The sequence below is a fragment of the Sinohyriopsis cumingii genome, chromosome 12, assembly GCF_028554795.1.
Source record: "Sinohyriopsis cumingii isolate HCF-2022 chromosome 12, ASM2855479v2, whole genome shotgun sequence".
In the NCBI taxonomy this organism is placed as follows: domain Eukaryota; kingdom Metazoa; phylum Mollusca; class Bivalvia; order Unionida; family Unionidae; genus Sinohyriopsis; species Sinohyriopsis cumingii.
In genome coordinates, this window is record NC_142972.1 from 10,374,167 (window position 1) to 10,399,786 (window position 25,620).

The 25,620-nt window shown below is 36.2% G+C and overlaps 1 protein-coding gene across 6 annotated transcripts in view; it reads right to left on the bottom strand.

The window, feature by feature from the left end:
* LOC149785997 (uncharacterized) overlaps nt 1-23,776 on the bottom strand; it is a 109,199-nt gene extending 85,423 nt beyond the window's left edge. The window contains exon 1 of one of the 6 annotated variants that reach the window (XM_089976274.1): nt 23,711-23,776. In XM_089976274.1, coding sequence (XP_089832400.1) covers nt 23,711-23,755 — 45 coding nt within the window. In that variant the 5' untranslated portion in view covers nt 23,756-23,776. Of the gene's footprint in view, nt 1-4,197; nt 5,187-9,461; nt 9,722-9,747; nt 9,906-23,710 lie in introns of those variants that run through there. The other 5 variants (XM_089976275.1, XM_089976273.1, XM_089976276.1 and 2 more) reach the window with 5 other exon arrangements.
* Between the last annotated feature and the right edge of the window lie 1,844 nt (nt 23,777-25,620).

Sequence of the window (25,620 nt, forward strand, 5' to 3'; positions counted from 1 at the left end):
TTTATTTCAGTGGCCTGTTAATCTATTTAATTGTTATTTATTTCAGTGGCCTGTTAATCTATTTAATTGTTATTTATTTCAGTGGCCTGTTAATCTATTTAATTGTTATTTATTTCAGTGGCCTGTTAATCTATTTAATTGTTATTTATTTCAGTGGCCTGTTAATCTATTTCATGGGATTAAGATTCCAATCAACCGATAACTGAAGCTGTACCGATGTCACTTTTTGCCAATTATGCCGATACCGCGTAAAGCCGATTATTAAAAAACAAATACCGATTATGAGACTGATTATTTTATTATTTGTTTTATAACAATGAATGGTTCAGAAACATAAACCTATTAGTGTAATGCAAACAGGTATTTTGCCGTGTGACTTATTACAAGGTTGTTTATGCAGCACGTGAATTTGAACTTCTATTCAAAAACAGACACCGGATAAGAATTACATTGCTATTTATAGAAAACAATGATCACACAAACATAAAACTTGAAAAACTTTAAAACTAACACTGACAAAACTTATGGTTTGCCAATTCAAGATATAAATGAATGCAAATGTATTTAGTCTTTTAACTTTCATTCAGTGATGCAGGTCACCATTACTAGATTTCAATAAATGACTAAAAATGTTAATAATGATAGCCCAATAATAATTAAAATTAATAATATGCATGCTTTAAGACTAAAGTTAGACGTCACTGTACAGCTAATACTGAAAGCCTAGATGAGGTTGGTTGTATTTAAGTAACAGTAACATTTCTCCCTTCTCGCCAAGTAACGATCCATGATGATCCGAAAAAATCTGGCCTGCACAAATAAACAGCTACTCGCTCAGAACGCGTGAAGCTGATGCAGACAAATAGCGTCTAGCTAATTTGGCCAAGTAGGGGAACTGAAAACTGTGAGCGTTCCACCAGCTGTATGTTTCTTCTCATGGCAACAGAGGGCTGGCCAGACAAAATTCAAGCATCGCGTCAACAGCATCATCCACGTGGGTTGTTTTGTTGACGGTATGGACAGGTTCGTCACAAGCCACAGAAAACAAATCCCAGAGATGCGGCTTTGCTGGTCCAGTGGCATTTGTTTTAGTTTCAGTTTTTCTTTTTTTGGTCGGGGGTGCCTCCTGCTTGTCAGCTGACGCAACTATGATGCATTCTGCTCTAAGCCATTCTTTGGATCTGGTCACAACTAACTCTTCATTGAATAGGTGATGTTTGAATCGTGGATCCAACATGGTGGCCAAGACAAGCTTCTTGTTGCTGGCAATGTCAGCAAAGCGCATGTTTAGTGATGTCAACATATCATGGCCCATTGTCTGAGTGCACTGACTTGCCTCATGCTCTCGAGCCAGCAACATTTGGAGCATTTTCAGCATAGGAGGAATGATGGATACAGATGTTTGGCTATAACTTACTTCCTTGGTAATGTCAGCGAATGGGCCTAATGTGTCCACAATATTGTTAATCAAGACCCACTGTTGGGCTGTTAGGCTAGGCAGGTCATAGAGAGTAGCGTAAGTCTCAAGGACTTGTTTTTGTTCACATAACGAAACCAACATATTGTATGTAGAATTTCAGCGTGTCTGGACATCCTGGATGAGTTTATCATGGGCAACTCCAAATTTTTCCTGCTGCTCTTGGAGCTACTGTTGTGCCAGGATGGAGTGCTGGAACTTGCTGACTATGGATCACGAGATTGCCAAAACATTTTTGACAGCTCGTTGTAACAGAATGCCATTACTGACAACAAGCTGCAGCCTGTGTGCAAAAGAGCTGATGCTGTCAATTTCCACAATTTAATTCTGATTTAAAATTCAAGCCATGTCAAGATGAATGTTATGATTGAGTTTATATTTTGGAAATTTGTTTACATCGGCACCGATTATTTCTGCTGATACCGACTATACTAATAATTGGCCCGATTATGAGTATGGCCGATTAATCGGTACACATTTACCAATAATGAGTTGATCTGATGGGCATTGGGTCATGCTGTGCTAATCTTGAGATTGACCCAAAAAAATCACAGTTTTCAAATATCTGAGAGCAAAAATGTCATTTGGAACATATTATTACTAACAATAACCCTGAAATTAAATGCCTACTCTATCCGATTACTAAAAACAAGTGGACTGGGAATTTCAAACTGTCACCTGAACCTTAACTTTATCAATGTGTATCAGTTCTCAAACCCACTTGAGAGAGAGAGAGAGAGAGAGAGAGAGAGAGAGACATACAAGATGCTTTTGTTCAGTTTGGATGCTTTATGTTATATAAGAGCTATACTCTGTGAACTCACAACAGTATATATATATATATATATATATATATATATATATATATATATATATATATATATTATCACCTTTACATTGTGTTTATATGAACCAGATATTTCTGTTATGTAAGGACTGCAGTTTCTTTCATATATTGATCCTTTATTTCACACAATATATGCTGTACTGTCAAAGTCTGTATTTTGCATCTTGAAGTCAATGCTAAGGTCAGTCTCAATTTCCTCACGCTGACATGTTGATATAAATACTTACTGTTTAAGGCACTTTTTTAAAATAGGTAATAAATATTTATATTTTCATTGTCAGTTACATTGTGATGTATATTTACATGTGATTCGCTGACTTTCAAACCTAGCCATGGGCATTTTGTGTATTTTTCATGTGCATGTCATTTGCTGACTTTCAAGTCCTAACCTAGCCACGGGCATTTTGTCTACATGTCAATCACTGACTTTCAAGTCCTAACCTAGCCAAGGGCATTTTGTGAGCTGACTTTCAAGTCCTAACCTAGCCATGGGCATTTTGTGAGCTCTGAAATGTGCCAAGCTTGCCAACTCTAAATAGCTTCCAAAAGATTGTTTTGATGCACATCCCCAATTTCATGGTAACTAGGTGGTAACTGTTTATAATTTTTTTATATTTCTTTAGGAGATCTGTTTGGAAATAAAAAGTCATTAATATCCAATGATGTGTAACTGCTGCGGATTTATAAAAAACTTACACCCACAAGCAGTCTTGACCATCTATTGCAGGGGTATGGAACTCAAACCGCCCTGAGGACCGCATGAGGACATTTTTGATGGCTCAAGGGCCATGCCATCTATTTTTATCTCTCATGACACTAAGTGATACCAATCATTTTGCAGGCCAAAGGATACAGCTTGGCAGGCCGCAAGCAGCCCATGAGCCACATGTTCAGACTGCTCGAAATATACAATTATGTCTCAAGTCAGTTTGAGCCTCGGCCCAACCATTGTGCTGTTGTGGGTAAGTGAGAAAGCTTACTATTAGCTTTCCATTGGCTGATGGGTATTTTTCAGGGAGTACCAAATACACAGTCCACCTTGTATAACCTATCATGTACTGAAATATAGCTACAAAGCCTATAAAACCAACCCCAACCCTCAAGAAAGGCCAAACATAATTTTTCTTTGTTTTTGTAGGGTTTAACGCCATTTTTCAGTACACGATAGGCTATACACGATGGCCAGTATTAATGGTGGAGGAAGAACCCAGAAAACCCCCTGGAAAGAACCATCGATCCATGAGAAGCTACTGGCAAGCTTTCTCACATACCCACATTGGCACACAAGACTGACCTGGAGTATGATGGCATTTTTGTTGCCCTATAAAACACTCATTAAAAATAAAACATGCAAAAATATTGTTACAAGTCAGCATTAAATAATATGGTCCTTTACATATAGTAATGTGGTGCTTGCATATAGTAATGTGGTACTTGCATATAGTAATGTGGTACTTACACAGTAATGTGGTGCTTGCATATAGTAATGTGGTACTTACACAAAGTAATGTGGTGCTTGCATACAGTAATGTGGTACTTACACATAGTAATGTGGTACTTACATATATTAATGTGGTACTTGCACATAGTAATGTGGTACTTGCATAAGGTAATGTGGTACTTACACATAATAATGTGTTACTTACATCTAGTAATGTGGTACTTACATCTAGTAATGTGGTACTTACACATAGTAATGGGGTACTTACAGATAGTAATGTGGTACTTACAGATAGTAATGTGGTACTTACACATAGTAACATGGTACTTACATATAGTAATGTGGTACTTACATAAGTAATGGGTGCTTACATAAGTAATGTGGTACTTACAGATAGTAATGTGGTACTTACAAAAGTAATGTGGTACTTACGTTGTCCAGCTGGACCATTTCATACTCAACCTCATCATTAGTTTTGCAACATAAACCTCGGAATAGTGGACAGCATCTGGCCATTAGTCATAGTGAGTCACCCATTAAATTTAGTAGTGTGGGCATTATACCAAGGTCACATGTGTGCAAAATTAAACACCAATGAAAATCCACAAATAAGCTGCATACATATAAAAGATCAATGAAAATCCTCAAATAAGTTGCATACAAAACACCAATGAAAATACTCAAAATAAGCTGCATACAAAACATCAATGAAAATACTCAAATAAGCTGCATACAAAACACAGATGAAAGTACTCAAATAAGTTGCATATAAAACGCCAATGAAAATACTCAAATAAGCTACATACATATAAAAGACCAATAAAAATCCTCAAATAAGCTGCATACGAAACATCAATGAAAATCCTCAAATAAGCTGCTTACATATAAAAGACCAATAAAAATCCTCAAAATAATCTGCATAGGAAACTTCAATGAAAATACTCAAATAAGCTGCATGCATATAAAAGACCAACGAAAATCCTCAAATAAGCTACATACATATGAAAGACCAATAAAAATCCTCAAATAAGCTGCATATGAAACATCAATGAAAATCCTCAAATAAGCTGCTTACATATAAAAGACCAATAAAAATCCTCAAATAAACTGCATACAAAACACCAATGAAAATTAAGATCCTCCGTCAAAAGAATGTGAGATTAACTCAAGTTGTGAGAGCAGTTTCTTTTATAAACAAAGATCATTTTCAGTGAAAATCAAGAAGTTTGACTCAAGTTTTCAACTAGGTACAAATATCGTGCAAAATGCATCTTATTTCAACAAGGAAATGAGTTCAAATATGTACACAAAAATGCCATATTTCCTTTCCATATAGAGAAGATGAAAAAGTAAACTTTTTCATTTTTTCAAATATAAAGAATACATCACTGGTGTTTGACTAACTACACAGCAGGGAAAAGTGTACATGGCAACAGCAAACAAAATCTGGTGCAGTGTATATATGTCAAATGGTATAATCATTGTATTGTCTTACCTTGTCTTTACCATTTACACTGACAGGAATGTATTACCAAAGAAAAGTTACATAGCTGGGAAATTCTGAGCCGCTGCAGCAGAAAACATCTCACAGCCCTAACTACCAGAATGCCCACAAAACACCATAATCCAAAAAACAAATCTGATGTTTTTACTATGAAAAACATTTTATTATGTATATTATGCAACAAAACTTGCAAGTGCACACTTAATACATATTTGCCCCTAAAAAGGTTGATTTTTAAATCCAAAATTCAGACAAAGCAGAGCAAAGAAACATTCCATTGGTATATTTTGCATAAATTATCTGACTTTTTTTTGTTAATTCAAAAAAACAAGATTACACTTTTGATTTTAAGCTATATGCAGCATCAAAAAGTCATTTTTTTAAATTTAAAAAACCAACTTTTTAAAGGGAGTTTTCAGAATTTTACACAATGATTTAACTAAAGCACAAGGATTTTTATGCAATTTTTCTCCAAAGAAAACTTTTAAATTTAAACAATAAATTATTGACAAATTTGGCTGAACTACTGGGTTCTTTCCCTGATAGCCCCAGGACTTTTAAAATTTATCAAGCCTGGTGAACAATCTAAAAATTTTATAACAGATACATATTAAATTCATTCAGCATCAAATGGATGTCAAACTTGTCATGTGCTAGATCCATACAAAACTGCTTGTCAAGATGTGATTCGTGTTTGTTTATGGCAAAATGCTGGAGTACTATTTAACACATAAATTTGCAATAACTGATACCTGGTGATGTGAAACCACATGGCTAAGTTGGGACAACCAGCATAGATAATGTGCAATAACTTATACCTGGTGATGTGAAACCACTGGGTTAAGTTGGGACAGCCAGCAAGGATAATGTGCTGTTACTGATACTTGGTCATGTGAAACCACCGGGTTAAATTATGACAGCCTGCAAGGATAATGTGCTATTACTGATACCTGGTGATGTGAAATCACAGGGTTAAGTTGGGACAGCCAGCAAGGTTGAAACCACAGGGTTATGTTGGGGCAGCCAGCAAGGATAAAGTGCTATTACTGGACATAATAATGTACTGAAGTTTGCAAATACTGGGAACAATTCTAGAATGAATATTGTTAACTACTACAGCCATCTGCAATCAACGAAACTATTCTAAGGTTTCACTGACTGGTAGCAATGACAGGATATAATATGGTACTGATGTTTCCAAATACTGGTAGCAATGACAGGATATAATATGGTACTGATGTTTCCAAATACTGGTAGCAATGGCTGAATATAATAAGGTACTGATGTTTCCAAATACTGGCAGCAATGGCTAGATATAAGAAGGTACTGATGTTTCCAAATACTGGCAGCAATGGTTGGCTACAATAAGGTATTGATGTTTCCAAATACTGGCAGCAATGGCTGGCTATAATAAGGTATTGATGTTTCCAAATACTGGCAGCAATGGCTAGATATAAGAAGGTACTGATGTTTCCAAATACTGGCAGCAATGGCTGGCTACAATAAGGTATTGATGTTTCCAAATACTGGCAGCAATGGCTGGCTATAATAAGGTATTGATGTTTACAAATACTGGCAGCAATGGCTGAATATAATAAGGTATTGATGTTTACAAATACTGGTAGCAATGGCTGAATATAATAAGGTATTGATGTTTCCAAACACTGTTAGCAATGGCTGGATATAATAAGGTACTGATGTTTCCAAATACTGGTAGCAATGGCTAGATATAAGAAGGTACTGATGTTTCCAAATACTGGCAGCAATGGCTGGCTACAATAAGGTATTGATGTTTCCAAATACTGGCAGCAATGGCTGGCTAGAATAAGGTACTGATGTTTTCAAATACTGGTAGCATTGTCTGGATATAATAAGGTAATGATGTTTCCAAATACTGGTAGCAATGGCTGAATATAATAAGGTACTGATGTTTCCAAATACTGGTAGCAATGGCTGGATATAATAAGGTATTGCTGTTTCCAAATACTGGCAGCAATGGCTAGATATAAGAAGGTACTGATGTTTCCAAATACTGGCAGCAATGGCTGGCTACAATAAGGTATTGATGTTTCCAAATACTGTTAGCAATGGCTGGCTAGAATAAAGTACTTATGTTTCCAAATACTGGTAACCATGGCTGGATATAATAAGGTATTGATGTTTTCAAATACTGGTAGCATTGTCTGGATATAATAAGGTAATGATGTTTCCAAATACTGGTAGCAATGACTTGCTATAATAAGGTACTAATGTTTCCAAAATACTGGTAGCATTGTCTGGATATAATAAGGTAATGATGTTTCCAAATACTGGTAGCAATGACTTGCTATAATAAGGTACTAATGTTTCCAAAATACTGGTAGCATTGTCTGGATATAATAAGGTAATGATGTTTCCAAATACTGGTAGCAATGACTTGCTATAATAAGGTACTAATGTTTCCAAAATACTGGTAGCGATGACTTGCTATAATAAGGTATTGATGTTTCCAAATAATGGTAGCATTGTGTGGATATAATAAGGTACTGATGTTTCCAAATACTGGTAGCAATGGCTGGATATAATACGGTATTGATGCTTCCAAATACTAGTAGCAATGACTGGCTATAATAAGGTACTGATGTTTCCAAATACTGGTAGCAATGGCTGGATATAATACGGTATTGATGCTTCCAAATACTAGTAGCAATGGCTGGCTATAATAAGGTATTGATGCTTCCAAATACTAGTAGCAATGACTGGCTATAATAAGGTACTGACGTTTCCAAATACTGGCAGCAATGGCTGGCTATAATAAGGTACTGATGTTTCCAAATACTAGTAGCAATGACTGGCTATAATAAGGTACTGATGTTTCCAAATACTGGTAACAATGCCAATGGCTGGCTATAATAAGGTACTGATGTTTCCAAATACTGGTAGCAATGGCTGGCTATAATAAGTGCTGGCTATAATAAGGTACTTATGTTTCCAAATACTGGTAGCAATGGCTGGCTATAATAAGGTACTGAAGTTTCCAAATACTGGTAGCAATGACTGGATATAATAAGGTACTGATGTTTCCAAATACTGGTAGGAATGAAGGATACTTTTCCAAGCTACATAAAAAAAATTATTTAGACAGGTGTATGTACTTCAGACAGCCATCAGCCTTCCCCTTCCTGTCTGCTCTGGGATGTAGAACATGCCCATAACATCTTTTGCATGTCACAAGTATTTACTAATGAAGCAAGGGATTTTGGCTCTGGAATGCATCCTCAATGCTGGTCCAGCTGGAAAGGTCTGAATTTTTTTTTGGGGGGGGGGGGGTGGGGTGTTGTGCAGTGCATGTCCAAAATATGGCTGTGTATTTTAAGGATATTACCTTTCTTGTCTTTGTTTTGTATGCCTTTCAAAGGGATTTTACACTTTTTCTTCTTTGTATGCTTTCTATGGATTTTACAAATTTATAAATGCAATCAACTGACAACTAACAGCTTCAATCTAGCCTATGTGTATTTGACTCTAAACAAGAGTCTTTTTTGAATGCAAATACAAAACACGGAAAAGACAAACAGAAAACAAAAAGTGTTAAGGTTACAAAACTTTACATGTCTACTTCTGTACTAATAAAAGCTTGAAAATTATGATGTTTCAACTAAATGGCTTCAACTTGATGCTAATAATATATATATATATTGTTCGTTAAACATACTTATTAGCCTAATTTTAAAACAAGTGTAATTGGAAACAAATTTTTTAGGGCATGAATCTAATACTAGGTATTAAATATATTTTAAATGACTCGAAATTTAATAAATACACCATACAGGCTTTCAAAATTCCTGTTTCCCAGATATTATATATAAAAATTTTTTTAGAGAAAAGTGAATATCAAGATGCAGCCTTACTGAAAGACATGAAAAATGGAAGATAAAATGGGCAAATAAAGTCTCAGACAATAAATCTTGTCCATTAGTACACTAAAAACAAAAAGGCCTGTGACTTGATGGTTTTAATCTGGACTAGCAAAATTCCATCCAAGAGAGTTGTCTACCTTGATACTTAATTATAAAATGGATATGTTTGCTTCCTACAGTAATAAATTCACATAGACAATGTTTTCATTTGCTATAACAAAATATCTTTTACAATAACATCAAATAAAACTGATATGTAATGAAACTAAAAAATTAAGTAAAAAGAGATTTACCTCCTGCAATTCTTCGTTTTGTGAATAATGCAGAATTCATTGAAGTGTTCAACTAGTAAAACTTGTGAAAGTTGACAAAAATAATGGACTGGCACATACTTGACCACAAGCTTCCCAAAATACTGTTGAAGCTGCTCCCATCATCATTTATCTATGTCACTGTCACTCATTTTGTAGATTAAATACTGCATCCATTAAAACTTTGATTTAAAATGATAGTTTATGTTACATTCATTCTTCCCACCAATGTGCATTAATTATTATTATTTCCTGGTTCTATTATTACCATTCTGCACAGATCCATTTCAACCTTTTTTGCACTCTAAACCTGATAAATGTCTGAAGAATTATACAGATGTTAGATCTTTGTCATGAAAGCCTGAAAGAATTCTCTTGGCTTGGCTCATCACAGAAACCTATTACAGGCAGGAAAAGCTTGCATTCCACACGCTGTACTAGACAGCCGAGAATGTTACTGAACAGATCCTGCAACACTCTTGTTTTTGTCAGATTTGATGGGGATATCTTAAGATAGCAATGTGGTGAATTGTACCTCTAATTAATAAAGTCTGTTCACATTACCTGACTTAGGTATTCTTCATCAACAAGATCTATTCCTCTGCATAAACATAATGAAGTTGACTAATTTTTTATTCTTTTTAAGATGGGGGATGGGCATATGGGCACTTCAAACCTTCACCCTCCAATGGATTTTGGCACCACACTTTGAGAACCCTAACCATACTTCAATCTGCTTATATATTTAGTTCTAATCTCCTTAAATTGTTGTTATTATTATTAAATGCCATACTGTACATTAACAAGGTTAGAAATTTAAGGATTATCTTGGACTATGTGTGTATTTGTACCAGCTCAAACAAGTTGGTGAAATGCACCTCTAATTAATACAGTTCACATTTGCAAAGGTACACACCATTAATATTATATATTCCCTTGTATAAAGATATGAAGCTGCCTAACTCATGCTCTCCCTGACAACATGCCATGGTGGTGGTTGGGGTGAAGGTGGTTGGGGCATGAAGGTTACCGTTTCTCTAGGGAACCTCTGGGGTTATTTTCAATTTCATAAATGAAAAATAGGCAAAATTTTAGTATTATACATATAATACAGACCCGCCTCCCATGGACTCAGGCACCACACTTGTACATTTAAAGCAGCAGTGGTGACTCAGTGATGAGTGTGCCATACTTCACCTCATGCAGGTGAATTCAAACCCTGCCTCTAAATCAGCCTAGGTGGGCTACCTTGGTTAAGGCAGTTGACTGACAGCCTTGACACTAAATTACCTGTCTGTGTTTCTGTTCCATCAAACTCCAAACCAAAAGTGAACTTTAAGCTCTACTACAACACTGACAAATTTCAACATTGTTTGTATTGCTAGGTACATATTTCACTAGCACAACTATTTCTTACAGTTTACTACACTGTCTAGGCCAATTTTCCTGTGAACTGGCCCAATGAAGTGCCTGTAATTTGTGTACATAATCATATTTCCAACCCCAATTGATTACTAGGAACCATTAATTTGTGCACATCATCATATTTCCAACCCCAATTGATTACTAGGAACCATAAATAGTTGGCATTGCTGCCATTTGAATGAAAGCTGATGTACAGTGTCTGACAAAGCCGGACCATATGATAGCACAAAGGGCTATATATGGAAAAGAATCTGGTAGCCCTGCTTAAATTTAATAGCCCACATAAAACACTGTAAAATATATCAGTATGAAGTTTTAAGGCTTTACAATTCCTGATGTGTAGGAGTCGACACATAATTAATTATTCTATCTTTTGAATATTATTATTGCTAAGGCTGGAAAAACTACAGGTATAAATATGATGACAAGTAATTTACTGACCTACCTGAATTCAAGAAATCATAGCTGAGACCCTGCATTCTGTTAGTCCTGGACTTAGGCATGGGAGCAAAATTGTCAGACCCTAGATCAATGGTTCTCTACCTTTTTTTGCAGCAACCCTAAAAAATACTATTTCCAAGCCTCACATCCCCGTTTGCACAATTTAACAAGTTTTGCCACCCTAAAAAAATCCTAATGACCCTCTGTTTCTCCAGAATGTCCTTGTGACCCTAACTTGGGCTATGACCTAGGGGTTGGAAACCACAGTCCACTACCCTAACTTGGGCTATGACCTAGGTGTTGGAAACCACAGTCCACTACCCTAACTTGGGCTATGACCGAGGGGTTGGAAACCACAGTCCACTACCCTACATTCTCATAGAACCTGGGCTCATGCATGGGAGCAAAACTGTCAGACACTATGTTTGTAGAAACCTGGGCTCAGGAATGGAGCAAAATTATCAGACCCTTAATATTTTTTTTTTATGTCTGTCACAAAATGTTTTGATGTACAGCACAGTACAGATGAACAATGGTTACTTCATAACTCTTAATTAACACAATCTGTATATAAACTTGGCTGCTAAAACAAAAACTCACTTAACAGACTGGATACAAAATCAAGAAATTTAAAACAGATACAAAGCAGTCAAATTTAAAGTATCATCCAATAATACTGATAGAATCTTGAAGCATTCCTCGCAGAGAGGTGGCACTAGTGTGAAATGCAAAATTCAAAACAGCAGACTTTTGTAAGTGAGAAAGATTAAAACTTATAAGCTGTTGGTACAACCATCCAAAATATGCTTGCTTAAGACAATACATTCTTCTTTACCATGATAGGTAAAATATTTGAATGCAAAAGTTCCAAAACCTACTAGTATACCAATATAAGGTAATCTACATTCAAACATGCAGACTGAATTTCATTTGCTTACCTCAAGAAACAGGTTTACCTTTATCATGCAAGCAAGGTTTAAACAAAAAGTTCAAAACAAGAATATTTTTTAATATAAAAAAATTGCTGTCATGTTCTGAAAATCAAATGAAATTATCTATACATTGATACTCATATGCTAGAGGTGGTCTTTAATCAATCCTGATGGAGCCCCAAGTGGTCTAAAGCACTCTCTGTTACGGATCACTGCCATCTCACCTGTCTGCATGGGTTCGAGTCTCAGATTCAGCCATTTTAGCTATGTGAGAAAGCATGCCAGTAGCTTTTCTTGGGTCGGTGGTTCTTTCCTGGGTTTTCCTGGTTTCTTCCTCCACCATTAATACTGGCCGCCATGTATAGCCTATCGTGTGCTGAAAAATGGCATTAAACCCCACAACAACAACAACATAATCGATCCTGAAAACAAGTTCTGAAAGATGGATGACCCAAAAAATGACCAAATAAAGATGGAAAGAACAGAAATGACCAAATAAAGAGGGAAGAACAGAAATGACCAAATAAAGATGCACCTGCTGCAGATGGTATAATCCTGCAACACACCAAAAAAGAAAGCCAATTTTCCAGGAATTCAAGATAAGACCAGTTCTTCCTTTTAACTCTCAAATGTTAAACCATCTGATATTCTGTAATGACAACAATGTTCAAATTAGCTGCTGTGGTGCATATAGTGAGTGTCAGCTTAATACCATTTTCATTTAGGACAAACCATACATCATTAGAAGTCTTTTGGTGAGAACCTCCATATCATACTAATCATCCATTCAGGGTGAGTGGTGTCAGCAAGATTATCAAACATTGGCTGCCATACCGGATATATGAGTGGCACCATTTTCTTTAGAACTTGGTGAAATGTCACAATGATCATCTGTTCAAGGACAGTAGCAACAAGAAGATCTTTAAGAAAGTCATTGTGGCAGCCATGTTGGATGTACAATATCTAGCCAGGCATGAAGCCAAACTCTGCACAATCCTGACTGTATAGTGCAAAGTAAATTTTGGTACCAAAAAGGTGCACAAAGAGAAGACAAACATAAATAGTGAAAACTGCACATTATATGCCTGTCCCATCTTTTATGGTCCTCTATGTAAGCACTAGTTGGGCAGAAACCCAAACTCTTCTTATTCGACTTACAATGACTGAAATCTTTAACATTTGGACCCCAGAATCTACAGATTTTCTTTACTATCCTGAATGCAAGACTTCCATAAACTGTTGTCAAGGAACAAACTCAGGAAACCCAGTCACATTATCCTGACACCAGGATGACCAGTCCGAACACTAACCTCTTAATGCTAAGTGCCAAGTGAGGCAGCTGCTAATACCATTTTTAAAAGTCTTTGGTATGACTGCTGGGCTTGGAACCCATGACCTTCCACATCTGAGGTCGTTGCTCTAACCACTTAGGCCACAAGAGCAGTCTTATTTTCTGGGATCACTGGCAATATTATATTCCATTTTCTTGTGCATTCTTTCTGTTATTCAAGTAAATGATATCAGATGCTGAGGCAATGTCCCTCTTGTCATCATTATTTCATTCATTCAGCCTGAGTAATCATGTCTTACAGCCTGAGTAATCATGTCTTACAGACTCAGGAATCATGTCATACAGCCTGAGTAATTGTGTCTCAGAGACTCAGGAATCATGTCTTACAGCCTGAGTAATCGTGTCTCAGAGACTCAGGAATCATGTCTTACAGCCTGAGTAATTGTGTCTCACAGACTCAGGAATCATGTCATACAGCCTGAGTAATCATGTCTCACAGACTCAGGAATCATGTCATACAACCTGAGTAATTGTGTCTCAGAGACTCATGAATCGTGTCTTACAGCCTGAGTAATTGTATCTCACAGACTCAGGAATTGTGTCTTACAGCCTGAGTAATCATGTCATACAGCCTGAGTAATCATGTCATACAGCCTGAGTAATCGTGTCTCACAGACTCAGGAATCATGTCTTACAGCCTGAGTAATCATGTCTTACAGCCTGAGTAATCGTGTCTCACAGACTCAGGAATCATGTCAAACAGCCTGAGTAATCACGTCTCATAGACTCAGGAATCATGTCATACAACCTGAGTAATTGTGTCTCAGAGACTCATGAATCGTGTCTTACAGCCTGAGTAATTGTGTCTCACAGACTCAGGAATCATGTCATGCAGCCTGAGTAATCGTGTCTCACAGACTCAGGAATTGTGTCTTACAGCCTGAGTAATCATGTCTTACAGACTCAGGAATTATTTCCCATGGCCTGTGGCAATGTCATCATTATTAGTTTCAATTGAATCATCTCCTACAGCCTTTCAATACAAAAATTATTTGCATCTGTCAATGCAAAAAAATATTCTTAACTCATTAACCCCACATACCATGTTTACATATAAAGAAGTTCTACTGTAATTCCGAGTTATGTAATGTTGTCTTCATTTATGATACACCAAAGCGGGTGGTACAGAAAAAGAGAAAGATGTTCCACAATGATACCAAATAATAACTTTCTCCTTACATTAAAAATAAAGTAGAGAAACGTAAGTTCTGATACCCAATTTTTAAAGTTAAAAAACTGCAGGTTTTGGAACTGGAGTTTATGTCAAGATTTAGGATCTCTTGGCCTTACATCTAAATCAGACTGGTCTGATCTGCACATACAGATGAAGCTTTGCGAAAAATCATATAAGTTAAAGTTTTCAAGTAAGATAAAATGGGGCCTTGAGACAAAAGGGGCCTTGAGACAAAATGTGGTTCCAATGCACACACACACAAAAAATGAACTAGAGTTTCACCATTCTACACATGCTTGGATGAAATAGCCTATCAAAACTGTTTTTTTTAAACCTAAGCATCTGGATAAAGTAAAATCTTGTGTTTGGATACATTCAAAAGTAACTTCCAAAATGCATTTCCTACCCCAGTTTTGGCACAAAAGAAATAAACAAACCCAGGGATCAACGAGTTTAACTCCTCAGATTTGCTTCCATTGAGCTCTTCCAAGGCACATGGTATCCTTGTTCACTTAGGTTTTTCTCACAGCACTATTGATAAAATCAAGTCTGTTAACTTAATGGACCTACATAATAGTCCAGATGCTAAACACAAATTTTCCCCAAGTCTTCAAGTTATTTCTTGTACACATTATACAATGTGCTGCCAATGTGCAAGTGAGTGTGCCTTCCAGAACTGTGTTGTACAAAATGGCACAGCATGGAGAAAACATTACACCACTTCTATTTATCTAATTTGATGTCTGTAACTGATATGGTAATGGATATACAAAATAACACCTGAGATATCACATCAAGACTGATTTGTAAACTTTGTATCTGAAGAACTGTAAACAACGTTCCAGTCTGAATCTGTGTGAACTGAAGGCCAGCATGCTTTGATTTGGAGTAAGCAGGAAGTGGGTGTTACTGATAGTTTTTATTTTTTTAACAGACGCAAGCGAATGCCTGAGCCAGGAAAATATTCAATGAAGAAAGTACATCCTTTAATTTTGTTCAACAGTTATTTATATTGAACCTAAAGAAAAACAACAAAAGCTACCATGTACCAATGCCAGTCAAGCTACCATGTACCAATGCCAGTCATGCTACCACATACCAATGCCAGTCAAGCTACCATGTACCAATCCCAGTCAAGCTACCATGTACCAATGCCAGTCAAGCTACCAAATACCAATGCCAGTCAAGCTACCATGTACCAATGCCAGCCATGCTACCATGTACCAATGCCAATCAAGCTACCATGTACCAATGCCAGTCAAGCTACCATGTACCAATGCCAGCCATGCTACCATGTACCAATGCCAGTCAAGTTACCATGTACCAATGCCAGTCAAGCTACCATGTACCAATGCCAGTCATGCTACCATGTACCAATGCCAGTCATGAGCTTAATAATGGCACTACTGGTAAATCCCCAAAACCAAAATAAACATATTACATTTTGTTTCTGTACAACATAAACAATTTACCTTCACTGAATTTTGTAGGAGGTAATTTGCTTGCCCAAAATCTTTCCGTTCATTTTTGTTGCTGATTTTCTCATGTAAAGGTAACATGTAGTGTTGACAGGCCAATGGATATATAGTGTCGACAGGCCAAAGGTACATGCAGTGTTGACAGACCAAATGTACAAGTAGTGTCGACAGACCAAATGTACAAGTAGTGTTGACAGGCCAAATGACACGTAGTGTTGATAGGCAAAAGGTACATATAGTGTTGACAGGCCAAAGGACATGGATTGATCTTATCTGAGAAAATAATGTTAACATGCTGATACCTCATTATGATTACACAAACCCTTAAAGGCCAAGTCCCCATTACAACAAGTTTAATTTATCACACAAACCCTTAAAGGCCAAGTCCCCATTACAACAAGTTTAATTAATCACACAAACCCTTAAAGGCCAGATCCCCATTACAACAAGTTTAATTTATCACACAAACCCTTAAACGCCAAGTCCCCATTACAACAAGTTTAATTTATCACACAAACCCTTAAAGGCCAAATCCCCATTACAACAAGTTTAATATATCACACAAACCCTTAAAGGCCAAGTCCCCATTACAACAAGTTTAATTTATTACACAAACCCTTAAAGGCCAAGTCCCCATTACAACAAGTTTAATTTATCACACAAACCCTTAAAGGCCAAGTCCCCATTACAACAAGTTTAATTTATCACACAAACCCTGAAAGGCCAAATCCCCATTACAACAAGTTTAATTTATCACACAAACCCTGAAAGGCCAAGTCCCCATTACAAGAAGTTTAATTTACCACACAAACCCTTAAAGGCCAAATCCCCATTACAACAAGTTTAATTTATCACACAAACCCTGAAAGGCCAAGTCCCCATTACAACAAGTTTAATTTATCACACAAACCCTGAAAGGCCAAGTCCCCATTACAACAAATTTAATTTATCACACAAACCCTGAAAGGCCAAGTCCCCATTACAACAAATTTAATTTATCACACAAACCCTTAAAGGCCAAGTCCCCATTACGACAAGTTTAATTTATCACATAAACCCTTAAAGGACAAGTCCCCATTACAGCAAGTTCAATTTATCACACAAACTCTTAACAGCCAACTTCCAATTACAAAAGGTTTATCCAATCAAACATACCCTTTAAGATGTACGCTATTCTATTGCCTTAAATAAAGTACTGTCAAGCGAAGTTGATAGTTATGGAGATCTGATTGGCCTTTAGGCACTGGAAACTACCTTACTTGGTGACTGATACTTAAAGCTTACCCCCTGATACATCACCTGTTAATTGGCTAGAAAGGCAGGCTAATTAATCTACTAATCACAACAACACAAGACTGACAAAAGGAATATTGTTAAAGAAACCTTGCAAGAGTCAACCTGCAGATTTTCCCAATGAACAGCAGAACCAGCTCATACACAAGTCAAATAATCAGGAAGGCAATCAAATGGCCTTCCAAATTAGTGTCTATGGTCGTGTCAAGCCCATAATCAAAGCACTGCTTAAAAAAAAGTGTGACCTTGACCCCAACAGCAGGGCTCTCATGAGAGTTTTAGGATGAAGAGTCCTGGTTTCTTCACTGCTGGAACTCAGGAGTCCCCTGACTATTTCAGAGTGTTCCTGGCATAAACTCAGAAGTCCATTACTTAAATTTACAATGAATGAAACAGAACATTACACTGTACCAAATACAATGATGTAAATTACTATCATTAAATCAAACCAATAAGGAATATATCAATCAGCAGATGTACCAAAAATTAATTCAACATAAATATCTTAATTTGTAAACCATGTCAATTGCCTTAAGAGTTGTCTCGAGAATAAAGGTGGGATAAATTGTGGGCTCTGTGGAGAAGATGAATAATAACGGTACATGTACAGTACCCAGACAGCTTCAGAGGACATATGTTAGCTGCTGTCAAGATGAATTCATGCAAGCTTTAGGTACATATCAGCAGTCAGATGGAACATGTATTTAAGGTATAGGGCTCAGGACTCTGGGTTTAATAAGCATGATATTATCAAAGAATGCAATATTTCTACCTGTCATGCCCTTTTATCTTTTGGTCAGCATTTGGCTGAATTGTAGAATAGCTAAAGGCTAGAGCTAATAGGCATAAAGCCAGTGTAACCAATTAATCCATAACACTCTAATTATCTTGTGAAAAGGACTGTCCCTCTAAGGCTACTCTGACAGGACTTCAAAGATGTTAAACTGAGTGGGTACATAAGCATTTATATTTATGATAAGCATTTGAGATTGTTCGTTGCACAAATGAGTCACTTTTTAGTTGTAACAGTATTTAATAAAATTGGTGACAATGCTTATATAAAGCACCAAAGTAATCAAAACTTTCTAAGTTTGATTTGGACAATATTGTAAAAATCATCAATATTGGACAATATTGTAAAATCATCGATATATTTCATAATAATAAACACAACCTAAGTATGTATGATTTGGGTACTTACAGTATCAGCAATTTTTAAATGTGCAGAAATGTATGTCAACTCTTAAAAATGAGTGGGCAAAAGTTATCATTATTTGGGAAACAATAATGATGAAAATATCAGCAATGCCAACAAAACAAGACGACAAATTGGTGAAGACAAAGGTAACTTTTACTCTGAATGTACATCTAATATTTTCTTCTAAGAAAAAGCTTCCTTACAAATTTCTTGTTTTATCTTTAACCACGCAAAATTCCATATACATGTGGATGGTGGTGGAAATGATGATGGTGATGATGACAACCAGGACTAATACCAGATTATAGTTAGTCAGTATATCTGTTCACTTAATATTTTTTTAAAAATGCCTTTCTAGCTTTCTTGCTCAGATTTATTGTAACAAATACAAATATCCTTTTGTTGAAAAAATTATCATGAGATACATGTAACAGAAAACATTTATCCCAGGTGGGTCATGACTCTCAATAGCGTTTCAGAATGAAAAGTCCTGGGCTGTTATCTCATGGAACTCAAGAGCCTGCAGGCTATGTCTGAGAGTAACTGTCATAAACTTGGGAGTCCCTCTAAACTTGGGAGTCCCTCACTTTGAAAGGGATAGAATGAACCATAAAAAGCCTGTGTTCAGTATTGTAATAATATCAAGATTAATTTGTAATATCATACTACCAAGGACCAACATAGTCTTCTACCGCTATGGCGCTAGTGGTAGTTCATGTTCTATTAAGAACATGGTAAATAACACCTTGGCATTTATAAAATTCATGTCCACAATTGAGTTCTGCTGTAAAAAAAGAAGTTACCTTAGTACTGGAGTTAGTAAAAAGAGCAAATTCAAGGTTTTTTGTTTTACCACCTTTATTAAAATCCTTTCCACACAGCCTGAAATGGGTGTGAAGCTGCCCTAGAATGGAACACTTTACAATGTGACCGTTATAACACGAATTTGGATATAACACAGTTGTGGCATGGCTCCCGAAAACGTATATACGTGTATTTTTCTCGCACACGAAAAAAATGCTTTCTTAAAACTACAAAAATCCCTTAAACACCCCCACTTTCTGTACTAATCCTTGTCATCAGACCAGAACACCTTCATCTCTATCATCTGTTGACTCTTTGTTAAGTTTCTGACGCATGAGTGGAAGGTAGTATCACTCTGCTACCATATATATATATATATATATATATATATATATATATATATATATATATATATCATTGGTCTATTCAACAGGCAGGAAGGAACTATAACTGCAATCGACCAAACGACGGCCAATTCCTTTTCTAAAAATGTACCCAGATAAAACAGTTATTTTTTCAAAAACAACATCACATGTACCTTTGAAGCACTGCCCGTTATGAGAACGTTCTAAGCAAATGGAAACAAAATCAGTCTCAATCATGCAATACAATTATTTGATGTTGCCGCCACAATAAGAAATGGGCATTTGTTGGTTCTCCAAAGCTGGCCTTTAGCGGTGACTTCAATAACGCATGCACCTTTCATCAAAGAAAGCCAACTACACTCTTCAATAAAAATAAAGAACTTTTCTTCAAAGAAGTCAGTACCAAACTTAAATAAAAGCAAAGGAATCTGATGGATTTTTGCATTATCCAACGTGACTGGAACACGTTTACTGTGCTGTGAAAGTTTCCTTTTTGCAGAGAATAAGTCTGTTCTTACAAACACTACCAATGGCGGCTTAAAACACAAACTAACTTTGACAGACTTGGGATGTACTGAAAAGTAAATGTGCTTCATCATTCATTACGTGACTGTGCTATGTTTATCCAATGAATTAAGATGTATGTGACCTATGACAAAATTACTGAATATTTTAAATCTGCGTGTGTGCATTTTTTCGATGGAATTGTGGATGTATGTGATGAGATTCGCGGGTGAGTACAAGGTGCTGGTTGCTTATAACACGGTTTGATCTATAACATGGTCGGGTTCTATGGCTCCCAACTACCGTGTTATAACAGGGTCACACTGTTTTATGTAATTCATGTATTCATCTTTAAATTGGTTTTTTGTCTTTTTCTAATCAATCTGTGAAATTATCTGAAAAACATTTTTGCTCTAACACATGCATCAACTATAATAAATCTGACGACTTTTAGCGCCAAATGCCCCCCGACTGGTTCTGTACCAGATATGAATTAGAACAAAGAAGATTAAAAATTAGAAAACCAGTCTGTTCTCTCCTAAGCCACACAGATGCTATAAATAGAAACTGAGGTCAAAAGTTTGAAAGTATAAACCAGTATGCTTCTTGGAAATAGGGCAGCCGCTATAAATAGAACATAATTCTGTTAGGAAAGTGCATGCAAGTCTATGGACAAGCGTACTCTTATGTCGTAGTTATGAAAAAGCCGTCTTTTCTAGAATATGGTCTGTAATAATGGGATGTTAATAAAAATTGAGAAAACAAATTATTAGTTCTTTTGGGAGGGGGATATACCAAAAACGCATAGTCTGAATATTTTTACATGTGTAATTTTGTGGGGAAAAAACATAATGATTACGCCAAAAGCAAAATGGTTGGCATGTATGCAATATGTTGTCTCAGTGGCAGGGATCGTCCTGGGCTTCGCCAATGTCGCAAATTGCGATTTTTTTTCCTTATTGGCGAAAAAATATCCCATCTGGCAATTTTTTTGGCGTCATACTTTTTGGTTATTTAATTTGTACATACAATCATGGATTTGGACTGGATAAATTAAAAGGCAGAACGAAAGGAAGCCACAAACTTGACTGAGCAATGCATTGGAATCAATCTGTTACACAAACGATCCTTTGTTCTTATTGACAACCCCATCTTTACAGTGCATTGTTACATTATAATCTGCTTATGCTGACATCTGGGCTGAGTACTGTAGGCTGCAATACAGTCAATCATGCTACTGCACTACACCTACAACTGACCGACTTCTGAAGACGCGAATAGAACAGATACAATTAATTGTATGGCTAATCCTTCTGTTTTTTTTATACATATACCAATACAATAGTTTTGCTGAACCTTCATAGAAAACTGATAACCTTTGAAGTACCGACTACTGTGTATAAATACAAAGCAAATGGAAAAAATCTCAATCACGATTACATCTGTCACCAGTGCAGCATTTTACTCATTGATCTTTTCCTTTTGCCATCAGTCCCGTGTTACAGCTGCAGAGACTTAAACTCCACAACAAGAAACAGCAAAAAAAAAAAAAACAGTTTTGCATAATTAATAATAATTATTTATTTCTCAAAATACAGGAGTGAAAGAATCCCTAAATTGGGTGTGAATTTATGCTTATATATACGGTCCAATATTGCCAGGTGTTGACTCGTGTAAGTTTCATTCGTGGGAATGGAGATCCTATTTTTCTTGTCGAGAAAATTTATACAGCATTCAGTGATCATTCTTGGGATTTAAGAAGCAATTCGCTACAAGCTTTGTGAAGCTAGCCATAAAAGGGGGGGGGGCTGCTGAGAGACTACTGGTGTCACCTGTCAGCACTGAGGACTGTGAACGTGGATTCAGTAAGATGAACCTCATAAAAACTGACATCAGAAATAAGCTCTGCATCTCATCTCTCGAGAATTTAATGAGAATCAGCATGTACAGTTGTGAAAAATTAGACTTTAAAAGTGCATTCAACAAGTGGGCAGCCCTAAAATCATGACGGATCTTCATGTAACACTTTGTAACATTTTGTTAATGCTTGTTGTAATTAAAGTATTAACTAATCCATCTTTTGTAATTTTCATTGCCTGTTACATTAATAGACTAAATTAACACTTGGAAAAATGTACACTACTTTTTTTGGCGACACTTTTTGAAAATTGGCAACAAAATATTGAGGTTGGCGATATTTTTTGGCGACAGCGTTTTAAAAGCCAGGACCATCCCTGAGTGGGAAAATGTGAGACAGACCTTGACACCGATTACAAGATGGAAATGATAGATGTTGACTATATATCTTATGAATGAAACTGCAAACATTTATATAATAGAGGAATGTGGTACAAATAAATGCTAAATAAAAATGCTGATACACACTGGGGCATGATGATAGAAAATAAAACTTGCAGAAAGAGAAGCATTATGAACAGAAAATGACCCTCTTGTTCTCAGTTTGCTGAGCAAGTACCTTGCAAACTTGAGCTTACCTGAACTAAATCTGTGTTTGTCCCAGGCAATGGGCAAGTGGATTTGTGATACCATGCTTTTGGGTGATGTTTCAATCCTTTGCATACATGATTGCATAACAAAAAGGTTTGGACCATACTGTTATTAAAAATGTCATTATAAATTAAATTTGTGCACATCTTGCCTCTGAGTCACTCCTGGGATACCCAGAGTTCAAAGCCAAGAATGATACTCTGCGAATCCTTTGGCGAATGGTCATCCTATGGGCAACAATAACTGCAAAGTTTGGTGGATTTCAATCCAGCAGTTCAATAGTTTTGGTGAGGGATAGAAGTTTGAAGGGTATCATGTACAACCAATGCTTTGTTAAAAGCCGTGCTGATGATTTACGGCAACCCACGTTCATCTATGCAGCAGACAGTTTTCCATTACTGTCTGATAGGGCTAACCTTCATTTTCCACACAGGAACAAAAACTCAACATTTTTTTTTCAAACCGGTTTCAAAAGATAATTTACTAATATTCACCAGGCAAAATATTTATATCTTTTAATGGCGCAGTACCGCACAACAAAGTTTGCAGCTACAATAATTCATACTGAAACCACGAGACAGAGCCTAGCTCAGGTCCAAGCATGTTACTCAACAGAATCAGACACTTTTCATCCAAAAACCACACTCCTTCTCGTGTTACCCTCGATCGTTTATTATTTAAACAATATTCATCACAATGTTTCTGAAAGCGACACTAAAGCATTCATAAATTATACTGAAATAAAGAACCCAACTTACTTTCTGAACTGAAGATGTGTTTTCTCCAAGTAAGGCGGCTGCCATCTTATGACGTCAAAAATCGGTGGTAGCTATATTTATAAATAACTGAAATATAATCCTACAGGATCAGGCATTACCTCGAAAAAAAGTGAAAAATTATCGACTGTCTTTTATGGGCAGCTATTTTATCAGGTTTTTGTTTATTTTTTTATAATTTAGGAATTATTTCAGCATTTTGTTCATTTTTATTACTTTGTCTCTTTCGCATTTGTTCATTTTTATATCTTTGTTTCACTTTATGATACCAGTTTATACACAATATCAAAATAAATATAACAAATTCGATTTTTTAACGTCTTTTAAGTATGGATTTCAGTGGCTTACATTAGTATAGTTTGGACATGCGATCAATGTTTTAAATTTCATACATGTATACACATCGGCAAGTCAGGTCTTCTCAAGATTGCATATAACTATTTCAATTTTCTTTCAATCTTACATTTTCCCTAAGAAATTAGTCGACATTTACGGATTAAACTATTTAACGTTTGAAAGGGCACAAAGTGCACTTGAAGTAAATATGAATAAATTGCAATAAGAAATCGATTAAGAAAAATTACGCAAAGACGAAAAATAATGCCGGAATGTATATTACTCTATCATTTTTGCGTTACACTGAGTAATGTCTATCCCAAAAGAGATAATTTAAGTGTAAATTTATCATATGTAGTTCAATGGCGTTTTCAGACAAAACCACAAGACAGAATTGGCTTCGAATTCATGTACAAGAATGGACTGTTGAATGTCTTTAAAACTGACATATACTCAAGAATTTTTAGACATTTACAGTTTAATTATGCTCTATCATATTTAGATGAATAGAATTAATGTGGGATACATGTACTAGATGAGTAGAATTAATGTAGGATACATGTACTAGATGAATAGAATCAATGCGGGATACATGTACTAGATAAATAGAATGAATGCGAGATACATGTACTAGATGAGTAGAATTAATGCGGGATACATGTACTAGATGAATATAATTAATGCAGGATACATGTACCAGATGAATAGAATCAATGTGAGATACATAAGTAGTAAATGGGGCCACTTTAGCCTCAAGGGGAATTAGCATTAAAAACACCCCTGGGCCACTATAGCCTCAATGGAAATTTAACATTAACCACCCTGGGCCACTTTAGCCTCAATCGAAATTTAACATGGGCAAAAAACCCTGGATAAGATTAGCGACAATGGGAATTTAACATGGGGAATAGAGTTTGGGTCTGTCTAGGGACAAGGGGAATTGAACATGGGGAATAGAGTTTGGGTCTGTCTAGGGACAAGGGGAATTGAACATGGGAATAGAGTTTGGGTTTGTCTAGGGACAAGGGGAATTGAACATGTTAGAAAAAAAACTACTTTAGGGACAAGGGGAATTGAACATGGGATTTTTTTTAAAAAATTTTTTTTAAAAAAAGGGTAGGCAATGGAAAGTCAGTCTCTTTTCGAGAAATGCGGGTGGCCCTGAAAAGGGCCTTTGGGTTTCTTCTTCTTCTTCGTCTTCTTCTTCTTCTTCTTCTTCTAACTCCTTAACTTCTGTGGCCATCCTCTTATTTTTTCCATCATTCCTTTCTTCTTCTTCTTTTCTGTTTCTGGTATCCAGTCCGGGTGACCCATGGCTCGGAACTTCCGTTGGATTTTTATCCAGTTAGCGTTCAGTTTCTCTAGTTCTTCCTTTTTCTTTCTATTTTCTTCTTCTTCTTTTCTATCTTTTGCCCACCTGTCCTTTATTTTCCCCACTTCTTCATCTATCGCCTTTCTCATCTTTTATTCCCCTTTTTTCAATCTTTCAACACTCCTTTTGACAAAGGGCCACTCTGACCTTTTTTCTATCTCTTCCAAAAACCTTCTTACTTCTT